At 54.3% G+C, this 26,511-nt stretch overlaps 1 protein-coding gene across 1 annotated transcript; it reads right to left on the bottom strand.

Moving 5' to 3' along the window:
- Positions 1-937: 937 nt before the first annotated feature.
- OLFML2A (olfactomedin like 2A) lies at positions 938-26,511 on the bottom strand. The gene is made up of 8 exons (XM_028107908.1): positions 26,386-26,511; positions 18,253-18,516; positions 10,873-10,980; positions 9,194-9,403; positions 6,769-7,018; positions 4,338-4,568; positions 2,932-3,117; positions 938-1,542 (listed from the first exon to the last, which is right to left on the bottom strand). Exons 1-8 carry the CDS (start codon positions 26,509-26,511, stop codon positions 938-940), a joined length of 1,980 nt encoding a protein of 659 aa, XP_027963709.1.

Below are 26,511 nucleotides of genomic sequence, written 5' to 3'. Positions count from 1 at the left end.
CTCTGGGAGGGGCTGAGGACAGGTCCCATGGCCTGGGTATGTAGCCAAAGCTGGCACTTCTGGGTGGAGAGGGGGCCTCGGGGCCTGGCCCAGCTCCCCACCCTGGTAGAGTCGGGTCTGGCAGGCAGCTGCCGGGGGCCTTCTCAGCTGCTGCCGCAGAAACAAATGACAGCACTGAGGAGGAATAAGAGAAAATAAACATGAATACAGAGGGAGGGGAACTTGGAACAGGGGCTGGTATTTTTCCTCGGGTGCGGTTTCTGCTCAGTGGCTGGGTGACCATGGAGGTTTGGAATGTGGTTGGACAGAGGGTGAGGTGGGGTGGGGGGGTGGCCAAAGGCAAGGAGCAGGAACATTAGCCAGGGGCCTGAAGCCCAGGGCCACCAACAGTTCAGCCAGAACGGGGGCCGGGGGTGTTTACGCAGTGCGCCACACTAGTGCGGAGGTTCCCGAGGCCTCTGCTTTTGAATGGCCCTGGGGGGAAGGGAGACAGAGTTGAGAGAAGAGAATCTAGAGGAGTAGGGAGAGGCCTGGAGGTGAAGGTGAGCACGGTCAGGTCTCCTCATCTGTAAAACAGAGCTGTTGTGACGGCATGGCCTGCCTGATCCAAACTGAGGCTATTCAGGCAAGGGACAAGGTCTCTCTGGGCCTCAGTGTCCTCATCTGTTAAATGGGCTTAATTATCCCTACCTCCAGGGGTGCTACTGGGAGGACTGAATGGGTTTGTGCATGTGAAGCTCTTGGCATAGTGCTCTGCAAGTGGAAGGGATTATTAATCCACCGCGTGCCAAGGAAGCTTTATCCTGGCTGCGCCACGTGCCTAGCACCTGCCCCGGGCCTGGACCCCCATAAATATGTGCTGACAGAGCCCCTGCAGGAGTTGCTGTGGGGGAGCGACGCCCACGGCCACTCCTCTCCTGTGAGCACCGGTCCGGGCTCAGACCACGAAGTGGAGGGTGTAGGTGAGCTGGTGGCCGTTGTCCCAGGCGTACAGCACGCGCTCCTTGGGGTTGTAGTCAATCTGGGTGGTGAAGGCGTGCTCGTTGAGGAAGGGCAGCTGCGGCCGGGCGTCGGTGCCCGTGTGCGTGTCGAACGCGTAGGCCACCTGGCCTTCCTTCTGGTTGTACGTGTCCACGGCGTACAGGATGCCACACACCAAGAAGCAGTTCCCGTAGGAGTTCCGCCGCAGCCGTGTCCTCCACGTGGTCTCCCGGTGCGTGGACAGGTCACCGGGGTCCAGGCGGCTCAGCACGATCACCTCGGGCTGGGCCTCGTCCTGGTCATCCGCGGCGGGGTAGATGACCCACAGGCCGCTCTCGTCCACGGCGAAGTCGATGTCTGAGTGGCCGCGCCACTTCCAGGGCGTCGTGTCCTCATAGACCACGTCGGGCAGCAGTGCCCAGGAGGCCACAAAGCGCTGCCGCAGGTCGTACTTGATGATGTTCTTGGTGAAGGCGCGGTTGTAGTAGAAGGCGCCCTGGTACACCACGTGGCCCGTGCCGATCCAGTTGTAGGGCAGCTTGTACATGTTACTCCAGCGGCCTGTGTGTGCAGGGCAGATGTTTACACCAGGGACGGGGGGCCGGCCAGGCCACCCAGGGCTCCCGAGTGGCCCAGCAAGCAGGGGGATACGGAGTAGGCTATGGGCTCGGAGCTGGGCCAATCATCTTACCCCACGACCACCGCGAAGCAGGTACTGTTAGCATCCCCCTTGCCAAGGAGGAAACAGGGTCAGAGGGTTCAAGGTCACCCAGTTATGGAATGGCACAGCCAGGATTTAGACAGCCCCAGGGCTTTGTCTCAGGGCCTTTGTCCAGGCTGTTTCTTTTGTCTGGACTGCCATTCCCCGTCCTATCTGCCTGGGGAATGCCTCCTTATCTTTCAGAGCCCTCCACCAATACTACCTCCTCCAGGAAGCCTTCCACCACCTCCCCGGGCCTGAGTGAGGGCCTCCCCTCTGGCCTCCCATCACCCTTGTCTTGGCACTTTTCAATGGCTTCCTCCACACCAGCCTGTGAGCCACCTGAGGCAGGCATCAGGTCAATTTTGGACCTGGCAGAGGAAGGACTTTGGCTGTTCCAGGCCATACCCGGTGACTCCACGGCTCTCAGGATAAATCCAAACTTCGATGTGGCTCCTGAAGTCTGCCTGAGCCTACTCTCTCCTTATGCTTCCCCCACCTCCCTTCTAGGCCATTCTGCTTCTCATTGCCTGGCCTTGGCACACACTGGGCCTTCTGCTTGGAACACCCGGCCCTTTCCCTTGTCTATGGCTTCTTCCTGCTCTTCCTCCAAAGCTCAGCTAAACATCACCTCCTCCTCTGGGAGGTCTTCTCTGATGTCCAGGCTTGGGTTCCACAGTCCCTTGAGCTCTCCCTCAAACCCTATACTGAAGTTATTTCCTTAGGTCTTTGCCTCTCACTTCAGACAGTGCATTTCTGGAGGGCGGGTGAGGCCTAAATGACCCCTCCCCCATCACGCCCCAGATCTGATAACCAAAATTCTGCCCTTCCCTGCCCAGACTTGCAGCTCCTCTAAGGCCTGGGGCTCTGCTCACCTGTAAAACAGAGTAATGACCTCCCCCCCATAGAATTACAAAACTACCATGAGCTGACGCACATGGCGTGATTAGCACTTAGTAAGTACTCAAGAGAAAACCCTAAGTGTTGTTCCTCTTGACAGTAAGTTACGCTCCTGAGGGCAGGACCTTGTCCATCTTGTTTGTTGCCGCATTCCCGCTCCTGGCTCCATGCCAGCACATAGGGGGCGCCCTCAGATGCCCCTCACTGGGGTGGCTGATCATGTGGAGCCAGACCAGGCTGGGACATTCCGGACCACGGGAAAGCACAGGCACAAGAGGGCCCAGTCTCCATGGGAGACCCTCCTCAGGCCGCCCACCCCCTGCCCTCTTTCCAACTCCCAGCTCTCCAACCTTGCTTGAAGTTTTCCAGATTGCGGAACTCCACCAAACTGTTCCCATAGTAGTAGTTGGTGACATAGATCCTGTCATCTTTGGCAGCAGGGTCCTTCATCCAGGCTCCCTCATGGCGCCCGTAGCTGTGGTGCCTCACAGGGGGGTCCACGGCCCGCAGGGTGCCCTCACAGCTCGTCTCTCTGCCTGTGGGGAGTGAGGGGTGCAGCATTCGGTCCTCAGTCCCACAGGCCCCGGAGCCAGAGCCACAGTCCAGGAACATTATCTGGGTCTTACTTAACCCCCTCCCGATATTTTGTTTACAGCCTTTTTTTTTTTTTAAGATTTTTTTTTTATTTGAGAGAGAGAGTGAAGTGGGGAGAGGAGGGCAGAGGCGGAGGGAGGAGCAGACTCCCCACTGAGCAGGGAGCCCAATGTGGGGCTCGAACCCAGGACCCCAGGACCATGACCTGAGCCAAAGGCAGACGCTTAACTGACCGAGCCCCCCAGGCGCCCCATATTTGCAGCCTTTTTTCCCCTTGCCTTATGATCAAAGCAATGTCTGATCAATGTAGAAAACAGAACATTCAGCAAAGGAGAATGAGGAAAATAAAAATAATGAAAAACGTCAATATCCAAAGAAAATTTTAAATATGTTGTATTTCCTTCCTTTTTTTTTCTTTGTATATAGTCATGTAGACATACTTTTAAAAACCGCGGTTCTTCTGGATTTACAGTTTTATGTATCCTGTTTTTTCCCTCCACTGAGCAATTTCTCACATCATTAAATGGTTTTTAATGATGTGATTTCAAGGCTCTACCAGGCCACCAGACAGCTGTGCCCCAGTCCCCTCGGTGTGAGCTCTTCAGACTATTTCCAGTTTTCTGATGTTGGAAATGGGCTGAGGGTGAGGGGCAGGTAAGCTGCAGCTGCTGTCCACATTGCTGACGGACCCTTGAGGAAAGATTCCTGGAAGCGGAATGCACTTGGACCGAAGTGGGGAATGGATTTAAGAAGACCTTGTCGTCACAGGTAGCCAAGATGCCCTCCAGAAAGATGGGCTCGATGATTTAATGGGAAAGATTTCTACCAACAGACACAAGCCAAACGTACAAATGTGGACAGAAAAAAGTAAAGAAGTGGGAACAGTTGCTGGATTTGATGATGGGATTCTAGGTGACATGTTAGGAAGGATTTGTTGAAAATACTACCTGTTTGACTACCAGTGTCCTCAAGCGGTCTACAAAAGATCAGACAGTAAAGATTTTAGGCTTTCCAGAGCACATACGTCTGTCCCGTATTCTTTTTTTCACAACCCTTTAAAAATGTAAAAACTGTTCTTAGCTCAAGGGCCATAGAGAACCAGGCTGCAGGCTGGATCTGGCCCATGGGCTGTACCCTGCTGACCCCTGTGAGGCTTACTCACCTTGGCTCGGGACATCTGGGTGTGAAGGTGGCTCAGTGGGCTGGGGCCGGGTGGTGGGAGTCGGGGTGGGGGTGGTGACAGGGTCAGAACTGAGAGTGCCAGAGGCCAGGTCCGCTCCCTCTGAGGCCCTGGGCCCAGCCTCATCACGTTCTGCTGAGTTGGGCTCCGGTGACCTGCCCTCCACCCTGGGCGGCCGCTGTTCTAGCCAGGAAGTGCTCTTGAGGGCGTTGTCTGCGGAGAGAGAGGACCCTGTGCTCACGTCTCACGCGGCTGCCCACGGTCCTCCCCAGGCCCACCTGGCTCCCAGTTCTGGGGCCATGGCGGAGAGAAGCGGGGAGCCCCTGAGGAGTGAAAGGCCTCCACAAGTGGGTGGTGGGGAGGCTTTGTGGTCAGCAGACCGGCTGCAAGCCCCCCAGCTGAGTGACCTCAGCCAAGTCCCCTGCCTCGGTGGGCCTCAGCTTCCCCTTCTATGAAACAAGAGTCATAGGGTCCACTGTGTTAAGCTGTTGTGTTGATTAGAGGAAGATGTATACACATCATTTGCCCAGGTCCCGGCATGCATGAGGTGCCGAACATGAGACCCCTTCCCTCCTAAGTGTCAAACACTTTGTCCCAATTCTTTCCCGTCCCAAATCCAACTCTAGGAGGGAGGAAACCTCGCTCCCATTTTACAGACTTTTTTCTGCTGGTCCTCTCCTCTGGAACCCAGCCAACAGCTCCTCTCACCCAGCATTTGCCACTTTAAGCAGGGAGGGGCAGGGGCAGCCAGCCTCCAGTCACCTCTGGACCCCAGGTCTCTGTCTCTCTGCCCCCTCACTCAGCTCCTATCTCTGATCTCGAGGCTTTCCGGGCAGCCCCCCGCCCCTCATCTCGCTGGCAAAGCCTTTGCTGATGGGATGACTTTTTCAGCTCCCATGGGACGTGTCTGGGGCCATCTCTGGGTCATCCCTGACCCACACACTTGTCTGGGCTGGGCTGGATGGGGTCTGGGTAGGAAAAACAGGAAGATTCAATGCCACACAGCAGGGGACAGAGCTGGGGAGGGGTCTCAGGCAGGCTCTGTAGCCCACTGAGTGGGTTCCTGTCCCACCAACTTGCTGTGAAACCTGGAGCCAGTCTCTTCACCTCTCTGAGCTTGTTTCCTCACCTGGATCAAGTCCAACAGGGTGTGTGAGAACCCACAGAGAACTGTGATGCCAGGGACAAAGGAAAGGGGACAGTGTGGCCCCCAGGGGCTAAGGCCCCTTGACGCCAGGACAATTACCTGACTTCTCTCATTTTCTCTCCCTGCCAGGCTTCCTCTTTGCATAGAGTTTAGCCAGGCCTGTTGTGGGGCAGCCCCTGGGGTCTCTTGGGAATGGGGCACACCCTTTGGGGGGGTGGCCTTGGCAGCTGGCCAGGGCCAGGGCCTGGTTCCCACGGGCCTCGCTGGCAGAGCCAGCTGCTTGCAGCTGTCCTTGGGCAGTGCCCCACCAGGGGTCAGAGGCACTGTACTGTGGCCAGGAGGAGCTAGCAGGCCTCAGAGCCAGCAGCTACCCCCGGGGGGTCTGGGAAGAGGCCCCCTGAGCCTTGAGAGGCCAAGAATTTAGAGGGGGGGGCTCTTGAATTCCACCTCCTGGCCCGTTGGACATGGGGTGGGCAGAGGGCCTCACTGAAGGAGGTGGCCAGCAGGACCCAGGGTCGGGGAGCAGGCTTGGGACACCTCTCTGGGACATGAGAGGAGAGCAGGCGTCTGGGGAGGGCCTCAGAGGAAGAATCAGGAGCCACACCAGTGGGAACGGCCTAGAAATTTGGGTACTCCAGGGACTTTTGTCTCTTGTGGGGTTTTTTTTGGTTAATTACTTGGTTGCCCTTCAGTGTTATCCCCTGTGGATTGCAGGAAAAATACAGGACTCTGTGGGCTCTTCCTTGGAAAAATAAGAAGTGGGAGGCCATCCATTCCAAGGAAATAAGAGGTGCTCTGAAGGCCCCATAACACTTCCCAGAACCCTGGCCTGGCTCCAGCCCCTGGGGGGATTCCCACCCCACCTGTGGCCGCTGCCTGGTTATGGGTATGTTTTTTCCCACCGGACTGTGAAGTCTATGTTAGGCAGAGTCTCTGGGAGATGTGGCATGTACATAGTGGACCTTCAGCAAATCTTTGAATGAAGAAGGAAGAGTCCAGTGAGGGCGGAGGTAGCTGAAAATACTGGAGAGGAACCGAGTGGTCCTTTGTGTTGATTCAATCATTTCATCCCCAACAACCCCACGAGGGGTACTATCTCATTGTGTGGATGAGCAAAGGGCACCAACAGGTAACCAGTAGAGCTGAAATCTGGGGCAGTTTGACTGTAGAGAAGACAATGGATCCCCGCAGGCGATCCTTGCTTGGGATGCAGCCATCCAGCAGCAAGCCCCCACTCCCCTGGGGTCCGGTCCTCCACCAACTCACCGGCCACGGCCTCGGTCACCTCCTTCCCGCCCGCCTTGTAGTAGGTGATGCCTCGGATTATGGCCTGCTGCTGGGCCAGGGTCCGGGGCTTGGCTGTGGGTTGGGGGAATTTGCCCTTGCCGCCCTCCTTCCTCAGCTTCTCCACCTTCAGCAGCTTCTCCTTAGGAGGTTTCGTGAGGCCCCTGTCTGCAAAGGTCTTCTGAACATTGCCGTATTTGTTGTTGTCTTTGCCTCTCCCTCCAGCTGTGTCCTGAGAGAGAAGGGAAATCTCAGACTTAGGGGCGGGGGGAAAGGGTGTTGCGGGAGGTCATGGAGGCTCAGCTTCGGGGGGGTGGGGGTGGGGAGGCTGGAAGTGGTCACGTTGCTCTAGGCCCTAGGTCTCAGGTGCTCGTGAACTCACAGCTTTCCTCCCATAGTGGCTACATCCATGACTGGGGTGGCCTCAGTTTCCCCACTCAGCTCTCCGGCTCCCCTGCAGGCTTGAAGCCCAACCAGATAGGCTAAGTTCCTGTTCCATTTACAAACTGCGGCATACTCACCCCCAGGGGGTAGATTATAATGGTTAATTCCCTAAGGAGATAGCTGCTCAGGAGGTCAGCTTCCCATCCCTGTCTCTCTCTCTCTCTCTCTCTCTCTCTCTCTCTCTCTCGCTCATGGGTCTTTTTTTGTGGGCAGGGGCGAGGTTTTCAGGCTCTGGGGCAGGGTGTTCAATCCATCTCAGTGTGCCTGGAACTTTCCCAGTTTCAGCACTGAAAGTCCTGCGTCCCGGGAAACCCTTCAGTCTCAGGCCAACTTGGACGGTTGGCCACTGAGGCCATTGCCCTTAGCGCATGCAGTTTTTCTTTCTTTCTTTCTTTCTTTTTAAGATTTTATTTATTTATTTGACAGAGAGAGAGAGACAGACATCAAGAGAGGGAACACAGGCAGGAGGAGTGGGAGAGGGAGAAGCAGGCTTCCCACGGAGCAGGGAGCCTGATGTGGGGCTCCATCCCAGGACCGTGGGATCATGACCTGAGCCAAAGGCAGATGCTTAATGACTGAGCCACCCAGGTGCTCCTCACATGCAGTTTCTAACTTTCTGTAGATTTTATTCTCACTTCCTCTTAAAGGCCTCTGATGCTGGCTTGGCACAAGAACAAAGGCCCCGTGACATCACCGTCAAGCAGAATCTCCAGGAGATACAGCAAGTGCAGTCTCTAGACCTGCCGTGCTGTGGCCCAAACAGCATTCATTTGCGCCTGTGGACTTGACACGGGAATGAGCAGGAAGCCTGCCCTGGGCCAAACGCACCAGGCTTCCTCCACGCTTTATCAGCAACGAGGCGGTCCCGGCCACAGACACAGATGGGCACAATGTCAGCACGGGGGGCCAGGAGGTGGAGAGGAAGAGCCTGGGCTTGTCAGTCACGCAGATGCAGCTTCCAGTGCCGGTGCGGCCACCCTCTCCCCATGGGGCGTCACTCTATGCCTCCTCGTCTGCCCAACGAGCAATGATTTTCCCTCCCTTGTAGGTGGCTGTGGGACTAACTGAGATCATGTCTGTGAGCAAGTCAGCTTTAAACTTTAGAAATCAGATGTGGAGGCTGTCAGGATCCCCCACTCCAAACCGCAAGGCTGCTGTGGGGAATGGAGCGGCTGTTTCCTACATGAGGATGACTGGCCTAAGGGGCACAAATTACACTGAAATCCAGGCTGTACTCCTATTTGCCAAGCCACACTCCCTAGGGTGTATCTACCATAGGAAGGAGCCTCTGGACAATTTGCCCACCTACGGGGAGCTTCTCTGCATTTGCCCAGAGGGACAGCCTTTCCGGCAATTTGTCGAGAAGAAGGCCTTTTACAAATGTGCATAAAGGTGTATTATAGATCTTGGGTGGCTCTGCCTGGTGTCCCTGCTCACTCTGTGCTGAGCTTGAACACGGAATGTCTGGGTGTTATGCTGTAGGAATTCTCCACCCCAGACTGGGTTGATGAAATGGTGTTAATCTGCAGGGTCCCCAAGGCATTGCCCACCTGCCCCTGAGCAGGCATGACCCAGCCAGGGGCCCAACCATACTAGGGGAGGCTCGAAGTTGTTTCGGTGCAGCCAACCTGGTTCCCCAGGGCCAGACAGGGAGGGTCATGCCTCAGTTTTGTCTCTGCTAGTTTGGGAATGGGAATGAGAACACCACCACATGCCTTCCTCAGCAAACAGAGCCCTCAGCTGGATCCCCACATCTGCTCCCAGCTTACCTCTGTCAGTGGTGCTCGCTGCACTGCAGGCCCCCGCCCCCCACCCTGCAAGGGACTCTCCAGCTGTGCTAGCCTTCAGCCCTGTCCTATGACCCCAAACCCCCAACCAGCTGGCCCTCGGGACTGAGGTCGTGGCAGACTGTGTTCCCAAATCCACCCACCTTCTGGCCCGATCACCAGGGCCATGGCCTCACCTGAGCCTTGCTGGCAGGGCCAGGTGCTGGGGCAGCGGCCGAGACTGGGGCTGCATCCTTCTGCAGCAGCTGGAGGCCCAGGCTGGAGAGCTCCTTCTTGATGCCCATCATGATGGCCGAGTGATTCTCATAGCGCTTCAGCTGCTCACTCAGGTGGCGCATGCTCTCCTTCACTACCTCGTTCTCCCGGCTCAGGTTCAGCTTGACGCTCTGTGGGGGCAGGACTCCAAGGTCTTTCTAGCCTCCTCTGACAGCCACCCCGCCCACCTCCCTGGAGGGGGACAGCCCAGCTTCTGCTGTCAGGCTTCACGGCCCAGGCTCCCGAGGGGGGCCCAAGGGGGCAGGTGCTGGGTGGTGGCACCTTTATCCACGGGTGGATAAAGCATGCTGCCAAGAGACCACATAATGATTAATGATTACTAAAAAATGAATGAGTGATGTTGTTCCTTTGGGCAGAGGGAGTCAGTTCCTCCCGAGTGAGGCTGTTTTCTCTACCTCCACCCAGAGTTAGCAATAAGCATTTTTTTTTTTAGAGTTATCACTTAGTGAACAGAAGCAAAGCACAGATAATGCAAAACAGAAGATAATTAAAAAATCATTTCTTTGTGGCTGCTGCGGAAATCATTTCTGATTTGTTCCAGCCACTGCAGACATACTCTCCAGATTGTCTGGCTCTTGGTTACATGAAGTGAGTTAACATTTTCCTAAGATTACAGGAGGAAGGGTCAAAGCGGGATAACTGCAGAGCTAGCAACAGGAGAGCCCGGCATCTACTAGGTGCACAGAAAATACTGGTGCACAGTAGAAGTCCAACAACTGATAACCTTACTCCCATGCTGACAAGGGCCTTACACCTAGGAGATACACACCAAACACTTCTTGGATAATTAAAGCCACTGTGACCCCAACTTCGGGGAGAGTAAGGGGTTAATCTCCCACCCTGGCGCACAGGATGCCCAGGTGCCCCCTCCCTCCGGAAAGGAAGCTGGGAAAGGAAGCCCCCACACCCCGCTCCTGGCAGCTGCATGTCCCCAGGCTCCCAGCAGCCCAGCAGGGGCCGGATGCAGGAAACAGGAGGAGGCCGGGCCCATGCCAGCAGAGATGCGTGCCAGCAAACCTTGAACCCGCAGCCTGGACCCCCACGATTGCCCAACTCCGTCGCTGCCCTCAGGGGGCAGTCCTGGCCACCTGCCTAGCCCTCTAGCACATCTGCACTGACCAGAAGATGCTTGGCCCCTCAGCCTCCACTGCAAGTGGGGCCTGGGCCAGCCATGCTGTCTTAAGCCCTGCCCCAGTGAGCTTGGCCAGTCCTGGACTTTTATGTGGCATTTTATGTGACCAGTGGCCTTGGAGTTGTGCCATGTATGAGGTCCCGGTCTTGGTGAACTGAGGGCCACTGCAAGTTCCTGCCAGCCCCCTCCACAACCCTTTCAGACAATCAGCTGGTGCCTCAGTTTCTCCACCCAGCCTCTCAGCCTCCTGTAGGCCCATGAGCCCCAGTCAGACCCCTTTTCCAAAGTCCAGACCCAGAGGCCTGCCTCTCCCTCTCCCAGCTCCCTGCTGGACTCCAGCTTTCAGCAGCCACCAGGGTAAGGCAGAATGGCCCAGGCCCCTTCCGACACGGCCCCTGGGCCCCAGTGTTGACCCAGCCTGGCTCCTGGGCAGAGCTCTGCTCTTACCTCTTCCAGCGTGTTCATCTGGGAGGCCACCTTGTGGACATAGGCGTGCACTTTCATCAGGTCCATGCTGTACAAGGTGCCCTCCAGGAGATCCACCATGGACTGGAGCTGCCCGGGAAAGGGTAAGGGGTCAGGGCAAGGGCAGAGCTCAGGATCAGGCACAAAGGCTGCAAAAAGAGCCCCACCACTTGCAATGGCCTACGTGGGCCCTCGGCACCCACTAGACCCAGCTTGCTAGTACTCATCGTGGGAAAAGCCACAGATTCCATCTTTCGAGCACTTACGACACGGCAGGCCCTGTGTGAGGGGCTGTAATGAGCTGTTTCACTTTGTCCTCGTGACAACCCCACGAGGTGTATAGTGGACACTAGAGGAGATCAGTCTGCATGCCCTGGGATTCCTCTTTCTTGTTTCTTGTGCCCATACCTGGTTTCCATGTGCCTTTATTTTTATTTATTTTTTTTAAAGATTTTGCCTATTCCTTTGACAGAGACAGAGAGGAGAGAGGGAGAACACAAGCAGGGGGAGCGGCAGGCAGAGGGAGAAGCAAGCTCCCTGCTGAGCAGAGATCCCGATGCAGGACTTGATCCCAGGACCCTGGGATCGTGACCTGAGCCGAAGGCAGACGCTTAACCCGACTGAGCCACCCAGGTGCCCCATGTGGCTCCTTCTTAACAGCCTGCATCTGTGACTCTCTTCAAAGAGACGCTGTGTCCCCAAACTGCCTGGGAGAGTATGTCCTCCTGGGGCAGTGCTTCGGCAATGCCTGACAGGTGCAGGCATCCAAGGGCCCAGCTCCCTAGCCCCAGTGGGGACAACTGAGCTGTCATTCACACTCCACATCCCCTGGGGCTGACGCTGATGCTTGGCCTGAGATCACATCCTATTGGGCTTCCTTCTCCTCCCACCTCCACTTCTTTCATTTTGGTACCAGCTTCTCTTGGGAACATTTTTTTTTAATTTTTAAAAATGTATTTATTTGACAGAGAGACACACAGCAAGAGAGGGAACACAAGCAGGGGGAGTGGGAGAGGGAGAAGCAGTCTTCCTGCCAAGCAGGGAGCCCGACGCAGGGCTCGATTCTTGAGAACATTTTCATAATAAATCACTGCAACACTAATCACTTGCCTCAGAGTCTGCACCTGGGGACCCAAACAAAAACAAGGTCGGGACAACTATTTTTTTAAAGTAATCTCTGTGCCTAACGTGGGGTTCGAACTCACAATCCCAAGATCAAGAGTCACGTGCTCTTACCCACTGAGCCAGCCAGGCGCCCTGACAAGGTCTGGACCACTTTTATCTTCATCTCACACACAGAATGGGAAAGTGCAGCTTAGGTGAAGTGACTTGTCCAAAGCCACCCGGTTGTTAGGTGGTGGGGCCGGCAGCAGAACCCAGATTGGTATAAACCAAAACTTCTTTCCTATCATGCTTTACCATTCCTTCTTGTGTTCAGATGGGGAAACTGAGGCCAAGAGATGGGGAGGAGCTTGCACAACAAACAGGTCAGTGGCAGATGCTGGGTCGTCCTGGCCCAGCCCTCGGCTCCTCCTTGCAGCTGCCCCTCCCCTTCCTCTCTCCCCCGTGCGTCCTCAGGATATGATCTTCCCTCCGGAGAGCCAAGATGCCGGTGAGGGTCAGGGAAGCCGCAGCACAAGGGCTGGCTGGGAAATCAGCTTCCCCCGGCTTCTTGAGAAGGGCAGTTCCTCCAGCCCACCCTCTCACATGGCCCCACTCCGAGCCCTGCAGCATTTCTCAGGGTTTGAGCAGGCCAGCGCTCCTGTCTGGCCCTGGTCAGCTATTTCCAAAACAGTTTGACTCCCACTCTCCCAGGGGTGTTGGAGCTGTTTTAAGCCAGAGAGCCTTTCTTGGAGTAGACATTAATCTCTAAAATGGAAAAAGGGAGCGGAAAAGTCTTAGGGAAGCAGGGATTGGACCTTGAGTCTTGTCTGCTCCTCTGGAACCTTGCTCAGACTCTGAAGACTTGCTCAGTACCCCTTGGGCTCTGGGGAGCACAGTGTGAGAACCATGCGCATACTCTTATGTGCTTCGGCTTCCTTCTCTGAGGCCGTAGTAGTGTGTGGACAGGGCTCAGCACAGAGCAGGTACACAGCAAGGGGTCCGTGAATGTCAGCAGTAATGATACTATTCCACGGGGCTAAAGGGGGCCCTCCCAGCTTCACTCTGCTGCCTTCGTGGCCACCAAAACTGGCTTTCCAAAGCGCAGGTTTGGCCCTGGGTCTCTCTCCCTTGCTAGATAACTTTCATGGCTCCCCACTGCTCTTGTGTGGCTTTGCACCTCCTAAGCCTGGCATTCGAGCCCCCCATGGTCTGCCCCTGCATCCTCCTTGAGCTCAGCAAATGTCTCCTCCGGGCCAGGCACTAAGGACAGTGAGGAGTAAGACAGACACAAGCCTTCATGGTCCTTCACAGGCTGTGAAAGAACAGAGAGTGACAGAGAGGTGCCCAGAGCATTAATGACAGAGCGCTGACCTTGTCAAGGAGCAGATGCGGATTAGTAAAGTATGCCAGGAAGGAGTTTTGTTGGAGCTGAGCTCTGCAGGAAGAACACAAATTAGGCGGAGATGGCAGGAGAAGGGCATTCCAGGCCAAGAGAAGCTTGTGCAAAGAGCTGGAGGTGAGAAGAGATATGGCGTGTTTGGGCCATGCTACTCAAAGTGCGGTCCGCAGACCAGCACCGGTCCAAGCTACTTGTTACTCATCTGTGATAAAATAATCGCAAAAAGTGAGAGTAGACTTTTATAAACTTTCAGAACCCTTTGACAGAGAAAATTTTAAAAAGATTTTTATTTATTCATTTGAGAGAGTGAGAGAGAGAGAGCACAAGCAGGGGGAAGGGGGAGAAGGAGAAGCAGACTCCCCACTGAGCAGGGAGCCCTATTTGGTGCTCTATCCCAGGACCCCGGGATCATGACCTGAGCTGAAGGCAGACGCTTAACCGATTGAGCCACACCGGCGCCCGACAGAGAGATTTTTATCTGTTGACTCTAACAGCAAAACCCTGGACTTGTATTTTGCATGTCTGCTTTTGTTTCATTTTTCTAATAATTCATTTTTATGGCATTTTCCAGAAGTACTGGTTCTTGTTTTTTAAAAATTAGTCTTGGGGCGCCTGGGTGGCTCAGTCGTTGGGCGTCTGCCTTCGGCTCGGGTCGTGATCCTAGGGTCCTGGGATCGAGCCCCGTGTCGGGCTCCCTGCTCCGCGGGAAGCCTGCTTCTCCGTCTCCTGCTCCCTCTGCTTGTGTTCCCTCTCTTGCTGTGTCTCTCTCTGTCAAATAAATAAATAAAAGCTTTAAAAAAATAAATAAATAAAAATTAGTCTTTCACCACAGATAGGTTGAGAAGCCCTGTGTTAGAGGAATTGACAGGTGGCTAGTGGGGCTGGAGCAGAGGGAGGGCAGGGAGCTCTCCTGGGCCACATCCACTCCACTTGCTCTCACCCATAATGCCCTCCTTTCTTCTCTGCCCTCCCTACCCATCCCTCAAAGCCCAGCTGTAATATTACCTCCTCTGGGTTCCCATGGTCCCTGAGACATCCGTTGGCCCAGCACTAATGACCAACCGTTGGAGTCAGGAGCTGTGTCCCCAAGTGACCGGGGATTCCTCAAGGGTGGGGCCATGTCTAGTTCATGTCCAGAAGGAAAAGGAGTAAAGAGATGAAAAGCACGTACCTGCCACCGACCTCCCCGAAAATGGGGATCTAGAATCCTCTCCCTCTCCCTCATGCAACTAAGACCAAATCACAGCTGGAGTTCTTAGCTTGAGGGAAAGGGCTGGGGTAGAGACAAGGGGAGGGTATAGCGTGGGTGTACCCTGCTCCCCCTCCTCCATGGGCTTCCCTTAATCTCCTCTCCTGGGGGGCTGCCCCCCCCCAGAGAGCCTCCTGCTGAGGGAGGAGTAGCCACATGTAATGGGAGGGGCCTGAGCCCTGTCTCATACTGCTTCTGCCCCCTTCTCCTCTTGGGGTTCTCTGAGTACCTCTCAGATACCTACCCCTGCAGTATCTTCTCTTCCTCCTACACCACCGCCTGCTGAGTCAATGCCTCCACTAAGGCTGAATGAAAACCACCATGGCTGCTGTGCATTGAAAAGACCTAAGGGGACAACGGGCTCCAGGCTGAGAGCTGCCTAGGGACCTCTTCCCGGGGCAAGGGAACATAGCAGAGAATTCCTGAGTGCAAATCTTTTTTTTTTTTTTTTAAAGATTTTATTTATTTATTTGACAGGGAGAGACACAGCGAGAGAGGGAACACAAGCAGGGGGAACGGGAGAGGGAGAAGCAGGCTTCCTGCGGAGCAAGGAGCCCGATGCAAGGGCTCGATCCCAGGACCCCGAGATCATGACCTGAGCCAAAGGCAGACGCTTAAGGACTGAGCCACCCAGGCGCCCCTTCCTGAGTGCAAATCTTAGTGCTGCCAGTTTCTTGCTGTGAGATCTTAGGCAAGTCACCATCTCTCTCTGGGCCTCAGATTCCTCCACAAGTAAAGCTGGGACCCTAAGTTCCCTTGCCAAAGGATTGTGGCAAGGATTAAATGAGCCAGAAAGTATGAAAAGCTTTTGTGTATCCTCCTGTAAAGTATGCTTACAATTTAGTTATTGCGAGGTGGACTTTGAGCAGAAGTTGGATTTGTTCCTATAACTGAAGACTGACCTATAACCTCAGTGCGTGGAGTTTGCAGGGTCCTAGCGAGGCCCCACAGAGACAGTGAGGTCCAGGGACTGACAAGTTAAGAGGCAACTTCGCCTAAAATTCAGCCCTATGCCAACTTTGAGAGCTTTGGTATGCATTTAGTTGTTACAAAACTAAAGCTGAAGTTAAATTTAAAGAAGACATTTTTAGGGGCACCTGGGTGGCTCAGTCAGTTAAGTGTCTGTCTTCAGCTCAGGTCTTGATCTGGGGATCCTGGGATTGGGCCCCGTGTTGTCAGGCTCCCTGCTTAGTTGGCTGTTCCTCAGGACGTTAAACATACAATTGGGGGCCTGGCTGGCTCAGTCAGTAGAGTGTACGACTCTTGATCTTGGAGTTGGGAGTTCGAGTCCCACACTGGGTGCAGAGATTACTCTAAAAACATTTCAGGCCACCTGGCTGGCTCAACGTGTAGAGGATCCGACTTCTGATCTCAGGGTTGGGAGTTCAAGCCCCACGTTGGGTGTGGAGGCTACTTAAAAAATTTCAAAAAAAAAAGTCTTAGGGGTGCCTGGTGGCTCAGTTGGTTAAGTGTCTGCTTTTGGCTCGGGTCATGATCCCGGGGTCCTGGGATTGAGCTCCGCATTGGGCTCCCTACTCAGTGAGAAGTCTGCTTCTCCTTCTCCCACTGCAACCCCCTCCCCCAACTTGCGCTCTCCCTCTCTCAAATAAAGAAAATCTTAAAAAAAAAAAAGAAAGAAAACATTTTTAGCCAAATGTTGAAGACAGTTTTTCACGGGTCTCTTGCTTTTCTGCATGTCTTGCACGCAGAGGCACTGACTGTCTTTGTTCTAGGACATATTTTGTATAGGCAACAACCCTGGAACACAGAGAGAGTGTTTCCCTCCAGAGTAGGGAAGGCATGCTCAGTGCCTATTGTAAAAAATTTGGATTCTCTAAGCTTGGGGCTCCACTCCTGAAAATACCCTAGTGTGTGTGCGGGTGCTATGTGGTCTTCACTGCGTCACCCCATGGGAACCGGAGCTGGGAGAATCAGTTCAAGAAAATGTAGATACTCTGGCTGCTGTGAGTAATGAAGTCCTTTGTCTCTGACTCAGGAGGCTTGTGTCTTCTGCCAGCATCCATGAAATTGGCTGCCAACTTGTTAGCTTACAAGTAGGGTAACATCTCAGTCACTTTCACAGTGCTTGATACCAAAAAAGGCAAAACAGATGTTCAGATGTTTGGAAGAAATTATCAGAGAAAAGGATACTCTCAAAAGACACCAAAATTATCTAGTCCATTACAGAAAGAAAGGAGAATAAAGGTGGCTTAGAATACAGGCGTTGGATATGGCAGGACGTGATTCAAATCCCAGCCCCACCAAACAGTGAGTTGGGCGTGTTGTGAATGGCACAAAGGTGCCAGTCTTGCTGTGGGGACCGTGATGTAGGCTGCACATGCCTATTCAAGCATGGGTCCTGGGGGTAGACCCTGGCATGGGGCTGTGCTCCCCAGAGGTGGTGCTTCTTTCTTATCTGCTTATGGTGGTGGCTGGGGGGAAGGTAAGCATAAAATACATATAAAAGTATGGTATAGACCTGCGGCTACATGCCATTAGGTGAGAGTTTGGACCAGTTACCTAACTTCTCCAAACCTGTTTTCTTGCCTATAAAATGAGAACAGTGATCCCATATTTCACAGAATTGTTTATGAATTTAGAGGAAAAAGGGGCATCTGGGTGGCTCAGTCGTTAAGCGCCTGCCTTCGTCTCAGGTCGTGATCCCAGGGTCCGGGGGTCGAGCCTGGCATTGGGCTCCCTGCTCCGTGGGGAAGCCTGCTTCTCCCTCTCCCACTCCCCCTGCTTGTGTTCCCTCTCTCGCTGTGTCTCTCTCTGTCAAATAAATAAATAAAATCTTAAAAAAAAAAAAGGAATTTAGGGGCGCCTGGATGGCTCAGTCGTTAAGCGTCTGCCTTCGGCTCAGGTGATGATCCCTGGGTCCTGGGATCGAGCCCTGCATCGGGCTCCCTGCTCAGCGGGAAGCCTGCTTCTCCCTCTTCTACTCCCCCTGCTTGTGTTCCCTCTCTCACTGTGTCTCTCTCTGTCAAATAAATAAATAAAATCTTTAAAAAAAATAAAAATAAAAAAGAATTTAGAGGAAAAAAATGTGTGAAAAGAGCTTAGCACAACATCTGGCACGCAGGTGGTGCTTGAATATGGCACATGTTCTTATTACATTAAAAACAATAAAATGCTACAAAATTTAAAATGTACAAAACTATATGCAGGTGCTGACAGATGAACAGGTTTGCGTAAGATACAGAACACTGAACTAGATGATAAAACGTTGTATCTGTGTTTGCTTATTTTCTGTCTCCCGTACTCTACGGAAGGCACGGACTTTGTCGGGTTCCCTCCAATATCCCCCAACCTAGTGCCTACCTGGCCGGTGGTAGGTGCTCTCTGAACATAAACAAGCCTGCATTTCGCAGATACGCTAGAGCACAGTGTAACTAGCCAAGGAATGCTGCCTCCACCACTTAGTGGCGAATGGTCTTGAGCAAGAGTGGCTTCCCCTCAGGGAGCCTCTGTTTCCCCACCTGTGAAACGGGATAACAACAGCACCTCCCCAGAGTGTGGGTTTTCCACTGGAAGGACAGCCTGGCCCCAGCCCCTGCTAGAATCCCGTCCAGGAGGTGCTCCCTTCCTCCCCTCCCCCGAGAAAGCCTACCTTGAGGAGCTCAGGTGCCTGCTTCTTGAGCTTTTCCATCTTCCACTCATTCTCGCAGGGGTTGAGCGAGGAGGGTGGCGCTGTGCAGGAGCAGCGGCAGTCGGTCCCCGAGCTCACCGTCTCCACAGTGTAGTAGTCCTCCACCCGGGCCTGCCCGCTGCGCACTCGGCTGCAAGCGTCCTTGCTCAGGGGCCGCATGATGCACTTGCAGCGGCAGTCGGAGCCCTCCGAGGTCATCCGCACCTGGTCCATGTCACCAAACACCTGCAAGAGGGGCTCCGGTGAGCCGAAGGCCAGGGCTGGGGGGAGGAGAGGAGAGGGGGAGCCAGAGGGGACAGGTAGCAGAATCCAGTGCCCCTGGCCTTTGTGGGACGGCTACAGGTAGCTGCGGAGGTAGCAGCCCTTTGGAGGAAATAGAGTGCGGTAGCCTTAAGGTAATAATACCTGAAAATATTAATGGCCACCTTGAAAAACAGTTTGGCTGTTCCTCAGGACGTTAAACATAGAATTGGGGGCCTGGCTGGCTCAATCAGTAGAGTGTATGACTCTTGATCTTGGATTTGTGAGTTCGAGTCCCACACTGGGTGCAGAGATTACTTTAAAAACATTTCAGGGCAAGGGTTGGGAGTTCAAGCCCCACGTTGGGTGTGGAGCCTACTTAAAATTTTTCAAAAAAAAAAAAGTCTTAGGGACGCCTGGGTGGCTCAGTTCGTTACGTGTCTGCTTTTGGCTCGGGTCATGATCCCGGGGTCCTGGGATCGAGCTCCGCATCAGGCTCCCTGCTCAGTGGGGAGTCCGCTTCTCCCTCACCCTCTGCCTCTGCCCTCCACTTGTGCTCTCTCTCTCTCTCAACTGAATAAAATCTTTAAAAAAATTTTTTTAAAACCCATAGAATTACCAATTACCATAGGACCTAATAATTGTACCGCTAGGTAGAATTATTCTCCAAAGAACCAAAAATAGGTATTCAAACAAAGGCTTGTATATGAATATTCACAACAGCATGATTCACAATAGTCTCAAGGTGGAACCAACCCAAATGTCCATCAACTGATAGATACACAAAAGTTGATATCTTCATATGATGGAATATTATTGAGCCATAAAAAGGAATGGAGTACTGACACCTGCTACAACATGGATGAACCTTGACAACATGATGCTAAGTGATAGAAGCCAGGCACAGAAGGCCACATGTTGTATGATTCCATTTATTAATATCCAGAAGAGGCACATCCACAGACAGAAAGCAGACTAGCGGTTGCCAGGACTTGGGAGGGGGAAAATGGGGAGTGACTGTTTAATGGGCGCAGGGTTTCCTTTTGGAGCGATGAAATGTTCTGGAACTAAGTCGTGGTGATGGTTGCACAACACTGTGAATGTACTAAGAGCCACTGGATTGTAAACTTAAAAATGGTTAAAATGGTAAATGTATGTGCAGTTTATCACCATAATAAAAGATATGAATGAAGACCTTTCATTGGACACCTACTACATCCCAGTTTCCATGTGTATCACACCCTTTCATAATACCTGTGTATGGAGGGGCTAGTTACCTCCAGAGTCCTTACCGTGGCCTTCAAGGCCGATGTGAGCTGACAGCCTCCCCGCAACCCTATCGCTTGCAACGCCTTCCTTCTTTGGGTCACTCCACTCCAGCCTCAGGGCCTTTGCAGATGTGGTACCCTCATCCCGAAACCCTTATCCCTGGCACTCCCTTGGTTCATTCCCTCATGTTACTTTCCTCTGAGAAGCCTTTCCCGACTACCCACTTCCCCTTACTCTGTCCCCTTATCTAGTGGCTTTGTTCTTCTTTATCATACCTATTACCATCTGAAGTATTATATTTGTGCTTGCTTATTTTTTCCCTTACTCTACTGAAGGAACCATTAGAGACAGGAACTTTGTCTAGTTCTCTCCTATACCACAGGATGGTGCCTGCCTGGCCCATAGTAGATGCTCTGTAAATATCTGTTGGATCACTGAGCCTGCATTTTGCAGACATGCTGGAGCACAGGGCTAAGAACATGGCGTCTGCCACCTGAGTTAGTAGCTGTGAGATGGTGGGCCACTCAACCTTTCCCCGCCACTCCCCGAGCTGGCTCAGCCAGCCCACCCTGGGCTCCAGGCTCTTGGGACACAGCTCTTTGTGGCTCAAGCAACAAACACCCCAGGCCTCATGACTACTCAGCTCTCACTGAAGCCACCAGGACTCAGGTGAGTTCGTGGCTCTGCTGGGCTTTCTGTCCAACGCCCGCGAGCGTCCCAGAGCCCTCTGGGGAAGGGCCATAGGTACTCCATTTCTGTTCTGAGCTGTCAGACACCTGTTTGAGTCTCTGGCGTCTGTCACACCCTGGGTGACAGCTGGAGGTGTAGGAGAAATAGATTGAAGTACATTCCCGAGCTTCTCTGCTAGATGAGAAGCCAGCAGGATGGGCTCTGAGAGCACAGAGGAAGACACCTATGCCAACTGCTCAGGGAGGGACCCCTTGGGGGACATCTCTAAGGAGAAGGGCATTCCAGGGAGAGCAAACCAGATAGGTAAAGACGAGCAAAGGCCTGGCACTTGGAGAAGGTTCACTCTGGCTGGTGCTTGCGGGACCCTGGGGTGGCAGGAGGTTAGGCTGGGGTGGCAGAGACCAGCTCATGGAGGACCCTGAAAGCTGGCTGAGGATCTTGGCTTCTTCCTGGGGAGTCACGGAAGGGTTTGAAGCAGGGGAGAGCCAGGGTCAGATCTGCATTCCAGGAAGCTCACTTGGGAGGCTTTGTGGATAGATGGTGGATGGAGGAGGCAAGCCGGGGGCACAGAGCCCAGGAGGAGACATCTACTGAGAACTCATGAAGTGCTGGGGAAGTGTGGGGCAGTGGTTAGGCACACAGCCATGGGCCATCTACAGCTGTGTGCCCTTGGGTAGATTACTTAACCTCTCTGTGCCTCAGTTTCCTCATCTGTAAAATGAGGGTACTACTAGTGTCTACCCAACAAAGGACTGTGTGAGGACTGAGAGACAGGATACCAGGAATGCACTCAGTCCAGTGCCAGGAGCCCACAGCGTAGTCTGTACATTGTAGCCGTTATTATTACTGACAATGATCCTGAAAGGGGGTTGTTTATGTGTTCATTTCTCCATGGGGATGCAGTGGTAGATATTCTCAGCAGTGTCCTACAGATGAGACAACTGAGCCCTGGAGCCATCAGATGACTTGTTCAAGGGGATCAGAGCCTGGTGTGGGTAGACTTCCAGTCCCCTGGGGGATGAGGAGGGTGGGGAAGGAGAAAGCTATGGGTGGAAGCTTTGTCCCGGGCCTTCTGTGGGTGGGGTGTACTCTGGGCACCGCGGGGCAATCCTCCCCTGCCTGTGAACGCTGACAGCCAGCCTAGGGGTCCCACACATTCCTAAGAGCTTGGGCAGTGCCTCAAGCCTGCTTTCTCTTCGAGACTCCTGGGCCCCCTTCCCAGCTCTGCTGTGGACCTCTAGTCACCCCCACGCACTCCCCAGCGGGTAGATGTGGTTGTGTTCTGTGTGGCCAGGCCACAGAGGCCTCCTCCTGGGGACCCACTCATCATCCCGGCATCCACCCCCACCAGGAGCAGCCTCCCTATCAGACTGCAACATTCCTTCTCTCCTCAGATGAGGTGCTACGTCCTGGCGGGCGGCAGCCGAGGCCCTGACACCTCAGCTGCCAGGAGCCTAGGCGAGGCCCTTCCTCTGGTGATGACTGGAGCCCGTGGTGCTTGATTGGAGGCTGCAAAGCACCGTGGTGGGGAGCCTCAACCCCCAGCTCCTCCATTCCCCTGCATGGCCTTGACCCCTCTGAGTCTCTGCACCCTCCTCTGCAAAATGGGGAGGACAACAGCCTCATAAGCCCAACCTGAGGCTGACATGAGTCCACGTGCGCAGAGCAGCCGTCACCAAACCTGGCACAGAGTCACGGCTCTTTAGGTGGTACTTGCTATCCAGGTAGCCGCCCAACCCTCCCTCACATCGGCGCGGCATTTTCTACGTCTCTCTCCTCATGTCACAACCCCCTCTTAAAGGGGAGAAATCTGAGCATCAGAGAAGACTGGAGGCTTGCCCAGGGTCAATATGAACAGCCTGACTCCAAATTTTGGTTTACTTGCTGTTCATCCCATGACCACCCATCCTCACCGGGTGAGGGTTTCTCCAACAGCAACCGAACTGTGACCGAGAAGGGGGCCCTGGGTTGGGTCGCAGCGGGGGCAGTAGAGGGCCTGGCCCACTCTGCCCTGGGCATGAGGGCTGTCCCTGCCTCAGGCCTCCCCCCCACCTCTCTCTACAGCCTCACTCAGCACACACTGCTGCCAAAGACCCCAGAAGTGTGGGTGGTTCGTGCTTAAAAACATCCCTAGGTACTTGCAAGGAAATCCTACAATGAGATGGCAAGAGGGCATACTTGAGATTTTTCTGAAGAAAGATGGATAAGTTTGGCCACAGTGGGAAGGGGGGGGGTGCGGTTCAAGCTGTGAAATGTTCCAGAAATGAGCAGATTCAAATTGTGTCACCTTGAGGTGGAGTCTTCTCTCTTCTCTCCTGGCCAGTCCAGACTCCCTGAAAGCACGTTTCCAGGTCCTCCTGCAGGCAAAGATGTCCCCCAGAGCCCACTGCCAGCTCGACACTTCCCTGAATGGCACAGGACCCCCACACTGAAGCCATCCAAAACTGGACCCGGCATCTTTTCCCAACTGATGTCTACCTACCCTCCCACCCACCCCAGGTCTCTGAGCCTCCCTTTTTACACCAGACAAGCCATCAGTCATGTTCTTCCAATTCTTTATCCTGAATATCTCCCATCTCTCTCTCCGACTCCCCGTTCCATGACCACAGCCCTGAGTTCAGACCCCATTAACTGCTTCTGGGAACACAGCAGCCTCCTCTCTGCCGGCTTAATCTCCCAAAAGCTCCTCTTTGATGATCTGTGACTCTCTTGCTCCACAAACCTCCATGGCTCTCTGTACCTCCGTGAGTTCTCACTGGGGGATGTGCCTTGGGAATTACCTAGAACGCACTTGGAAAATGCAGACGCGCTGGCCTTAGTCCACACTTGTTATCTCAGACTCTCAGGTACCCCAGGCCATTTGGATGCCTACTGGAAGCTGAGCATCCTGGAACTCCAGGATTCTCCAAACTCCATCATCTGACTCTTTTGACCTTCAGTGTTTAAGCCTGGTCCTGGGGGGACCAGCAGCAGGGTTGTGTAAGATTCTGGATTCAAGTGCTGGGCACGGGGCTTGGCACACAGGATGTCTCTCAGTACTTTGTTCTAGGTGCCCCAGCCAACGGGAATGTCGGGACAAGAATTTCCCTGTAGAGAGACCCTGTGGGGCCTGGCGTGGCCCCATGCTCTTTGTGTACAGAAGGACTTCATTACTTGTATTCCCTGTCTGCCCTGAGCCTGTTTTCAATTACACCCACAGGCGGAAACTCCCAGAGCAGAGGCGCACCAACACCTAAGCCCCCGGGACCAGCCTGGCCTAGAAGATCTGATGCAGCCTGCGACACGTCTGCCTGCCTGCCTTCAGCCCCCCTGCTCCCCCCTGGCCCAGTTCCCACAAGCCTTGGCCTTCCCTCTGTCCTTGGGCCCCTGGTCAGTGGCGGGGATGACCAAAGACCCCCTTTCCACATCTGGATGCATGGAGGAAGTGAGGCACCTTTCACGGACGGGGAAACTGAGGTAGCAAGGGGGAATTCTCAGCCACATTCCAAGGACATATTAGCAGAATGCAGGTTCCCAGAGGTCTCTGGTGCCACGCCTGGGTTTCATGTGGTTACCTGTCTGTCCATCCCAAACTCCGAGCTGGGCAGCCCCTCAGAGATGCCAGGGAAGCTGTGAACTCCCTCTCCCACTCCCATGCTGGACAAAGCACTTCCCTAGATGAAAACTCCTGTTTAGGATAGACAGACCTTGCCATAAACATGAAATGAAAACGCACTGAGTGAGGAGCTGCCCGAGACCACAGAGTTCTGTGGTGAGTACTGGGGTTGAGTTGCCCCTGTACCCCAGAAAGTATGGGGCAGGAGGGGGTACTGGACCTCCCAGGAGCAGGAAGCCTAAGGAGAGGGCCAACTTAACCCTTTAGGGCTCTAGCTAGATAGACTTCAAGTCCCAGGCTGGCCCTGGAAGGGCTCTCCCCCTCCCCCAAATCGGAGAGGCTTGAAGAGGAAGGATGGTTATGGGGGAGGGAGAGGGTGATTATGAAAACAGCTCTCCCTGTAGAGCCAGCAGGAGACCGGCTGTGCTGAGGAATGCGGAGTAAATTCACCCATCACTTGATTTTTATTTTTCCCAGCTGGCTGAAGTGGTGTGGGGTGGGAGGTGTCTGAGGGAGGGCTGTGCTGTGTCCCCCAGCTGCTTCATCCTCCAGGCTCTAGAGTACGCCTCCCTACCCCACCAGCCCCAGCTTGCCCTGGGACAACGAAACACACACACACACACACACACACACACACACACACACACAACCTAGCAAGTGTTTGGCTGACTCACTACATAAACAGGGTGTTCAGTTTTCTTTGTCTTTGCTTTGTTTTGAGTGCTGGCCCTCCTCCACAAGCTCTACACGCATGGCTCAGAGGATACCCAGGACCAAATATTCCTCCCAGCCAGAGAGACGGGAGGGGCAAAGCGCTGATCAGGTTATATGGGGTTTTTGACTCACTGCTCCCCCACCTGAGCCAGGTCAGGGAATCCAAGAAGGCCCTACACGGAGAGGAAGTTGGCAGACATTGTTTTTCAGATGGGGAAACTGAAGCCCGCAGGCAGGCAGTGACTTGCCCAAGGTCACACAACCAAAGACTAACAAAGGGCCAGAACCCAGGTTTTTTGATTCACAAGCTAGCCACATCTCTATATACTCTAGTTTCTCATCTGTACAGTAGGGATGATACTCATTCCCTTCTTGTCTTTGGAGCACATGGTCAGAACTGCAACTCACTTGCTTTCATCCCCTGAGCCGGATCTTCAGGATGAGGGACTTCTGGTGCCCAGTGCTCATACACTTACTGTGTGGCTCGTGGCTTCTGCCCTTTACCTTGCCTCTGGACAGTGCAGCCTCACCTTCTACCCAGGAAAGAGCCTGGAGCAACATCAAGAAAAGCCACTCCATGAAGGAGTGAGCAGGGCCTTACCTTCTTCCCTCATTCATTCCCAGTCCCATCCTTGTCCTAACTGGGTTATTTCCAGAACACCCTCAAGGGGGCCCTGCTCTGACTGGCTCTTTCAGGTTCCCCTAGTAAGATTCTGTAATCACAGCATGATTTATTGGGCACCTACTAGGTACCAGGTGTGGTGCTACACATTTTACAGGCACGACCTCGCAAAAGATCACCAACCGTAGGAAGTGGGAACTCTTGTTATTCCCATATATATATAAGTGAGGAAACGGAGACTGGCAGAGGTGAAAGGCCCAAGATCACCCAGCTGAGAGGTGGAGGGGGATTTGAACTCAGGTTGGCTTGACAGCGCAGCAGATCCTTTTAGCCACAACTGAGAAGACTTCAGGTGCCTTCTGGAAACACGGTGTCCTCCAGAGGGTGCATTAGATTCCTGGCAGGACTACCGAGGCCAGGCGAGTGACCAGCCCACTTGGTTCATTGGGTAGGGACTCTGGGTTCCCAGCACGGCCGGAAAGCCTTGGCTCAGGGTCTGCTGCAAACCTGGGAGTCCCTGGGTAGCGGTTACCCAGGGGTCTGCCCGACGTTGGTCAGCCTCCCATGGAAACTTTGGTCCAGATTTCCAGGCTGCCCTTGCCCAGCGCTCCCGGGAATCCCTAGGCTGGGGACTGCATCTCTTGTCTGCGCCCCTTCCAAACTCCCAGGCTCCCCTCTTCCTGGCCCTGGGTTTCAGTGCTGATCTCCTCCCCGCGCTGAACTGGGTCCCAGAGCCCTTTCCTGAGACCCCCAGGTCCCAAATACCCCTACCATCTCCAGCGCTTCTTCCCCCTCTCCCTGGGTCGTGGCCCAAGTGGCTTCCGTGCTGAGCCCGTCGGGTCTCCCCTCTCCTGGTCCTCCGCTCCTGGCCCCGACACCCTCCTTGGTCCGCACCCCAGCCACAGCGCCCCCTCGCGCCCGGCTCCCCGCGGAGCTGAGCCCCGGTCGGAGGGCCGCACCATACCTTACTGTCAGCGCGCACCCGGCCGGCGCGCGGCGGCAGCAGCAGCAGCAGCAGCAGCAGCGGCGGCAGCAGGAGCAGGGGCAGTGGCCGGGGCCCGGGCCGGGACAGGAGGGCGGCCGCGGCCAT

The sequence above is a fragment of the Eumetopias jubatus genome, unplaced genomic scaffold (assembly GCF_037043125.1).
Source record: "Eumetopias jubatus isolate StellerSeaLion01/CBP00866 unplaced genomic scaffold, mEumJub1_p1.0 scaffold_15, whole genome shotgun sequence".
Taxonomy (NCBI): Eukaryota; Metazoa; Chordata; class Mammalia; order Carnivora; family Otariidae; genus Eumetopias; species Eumetopias jubatus.
The sequence above is the reverse complement of the archived record's forward strand: the minus strand, read 5'-3'. Positions and strand labels throughout refer to the sequence as shown.

Coding starts and splice junctions, on each gene's coding strand:
- OLFML2A (XM_028107908.1), bottom strand. CDS start 26,511: ATGGCCGCGGCCGCCCTCCTGTCCCGGCCCGGGCCCCGGCCACTGCCC. Junction 18,517..26,385: donor GGGTGCGCGCTGACAGTAAG/GTATGGTGCGGC, acceptor CCCCTCTTGCAG/GTGTTTGGTGACATGGACCA. Junction 7,019..9,193: donor GCCCTGCCAGCAAGGCTCAG/GTGAGGCCATGG, acceptor CTTCTCTCTCAG/GACACAGCTGGAGGGAGAGG.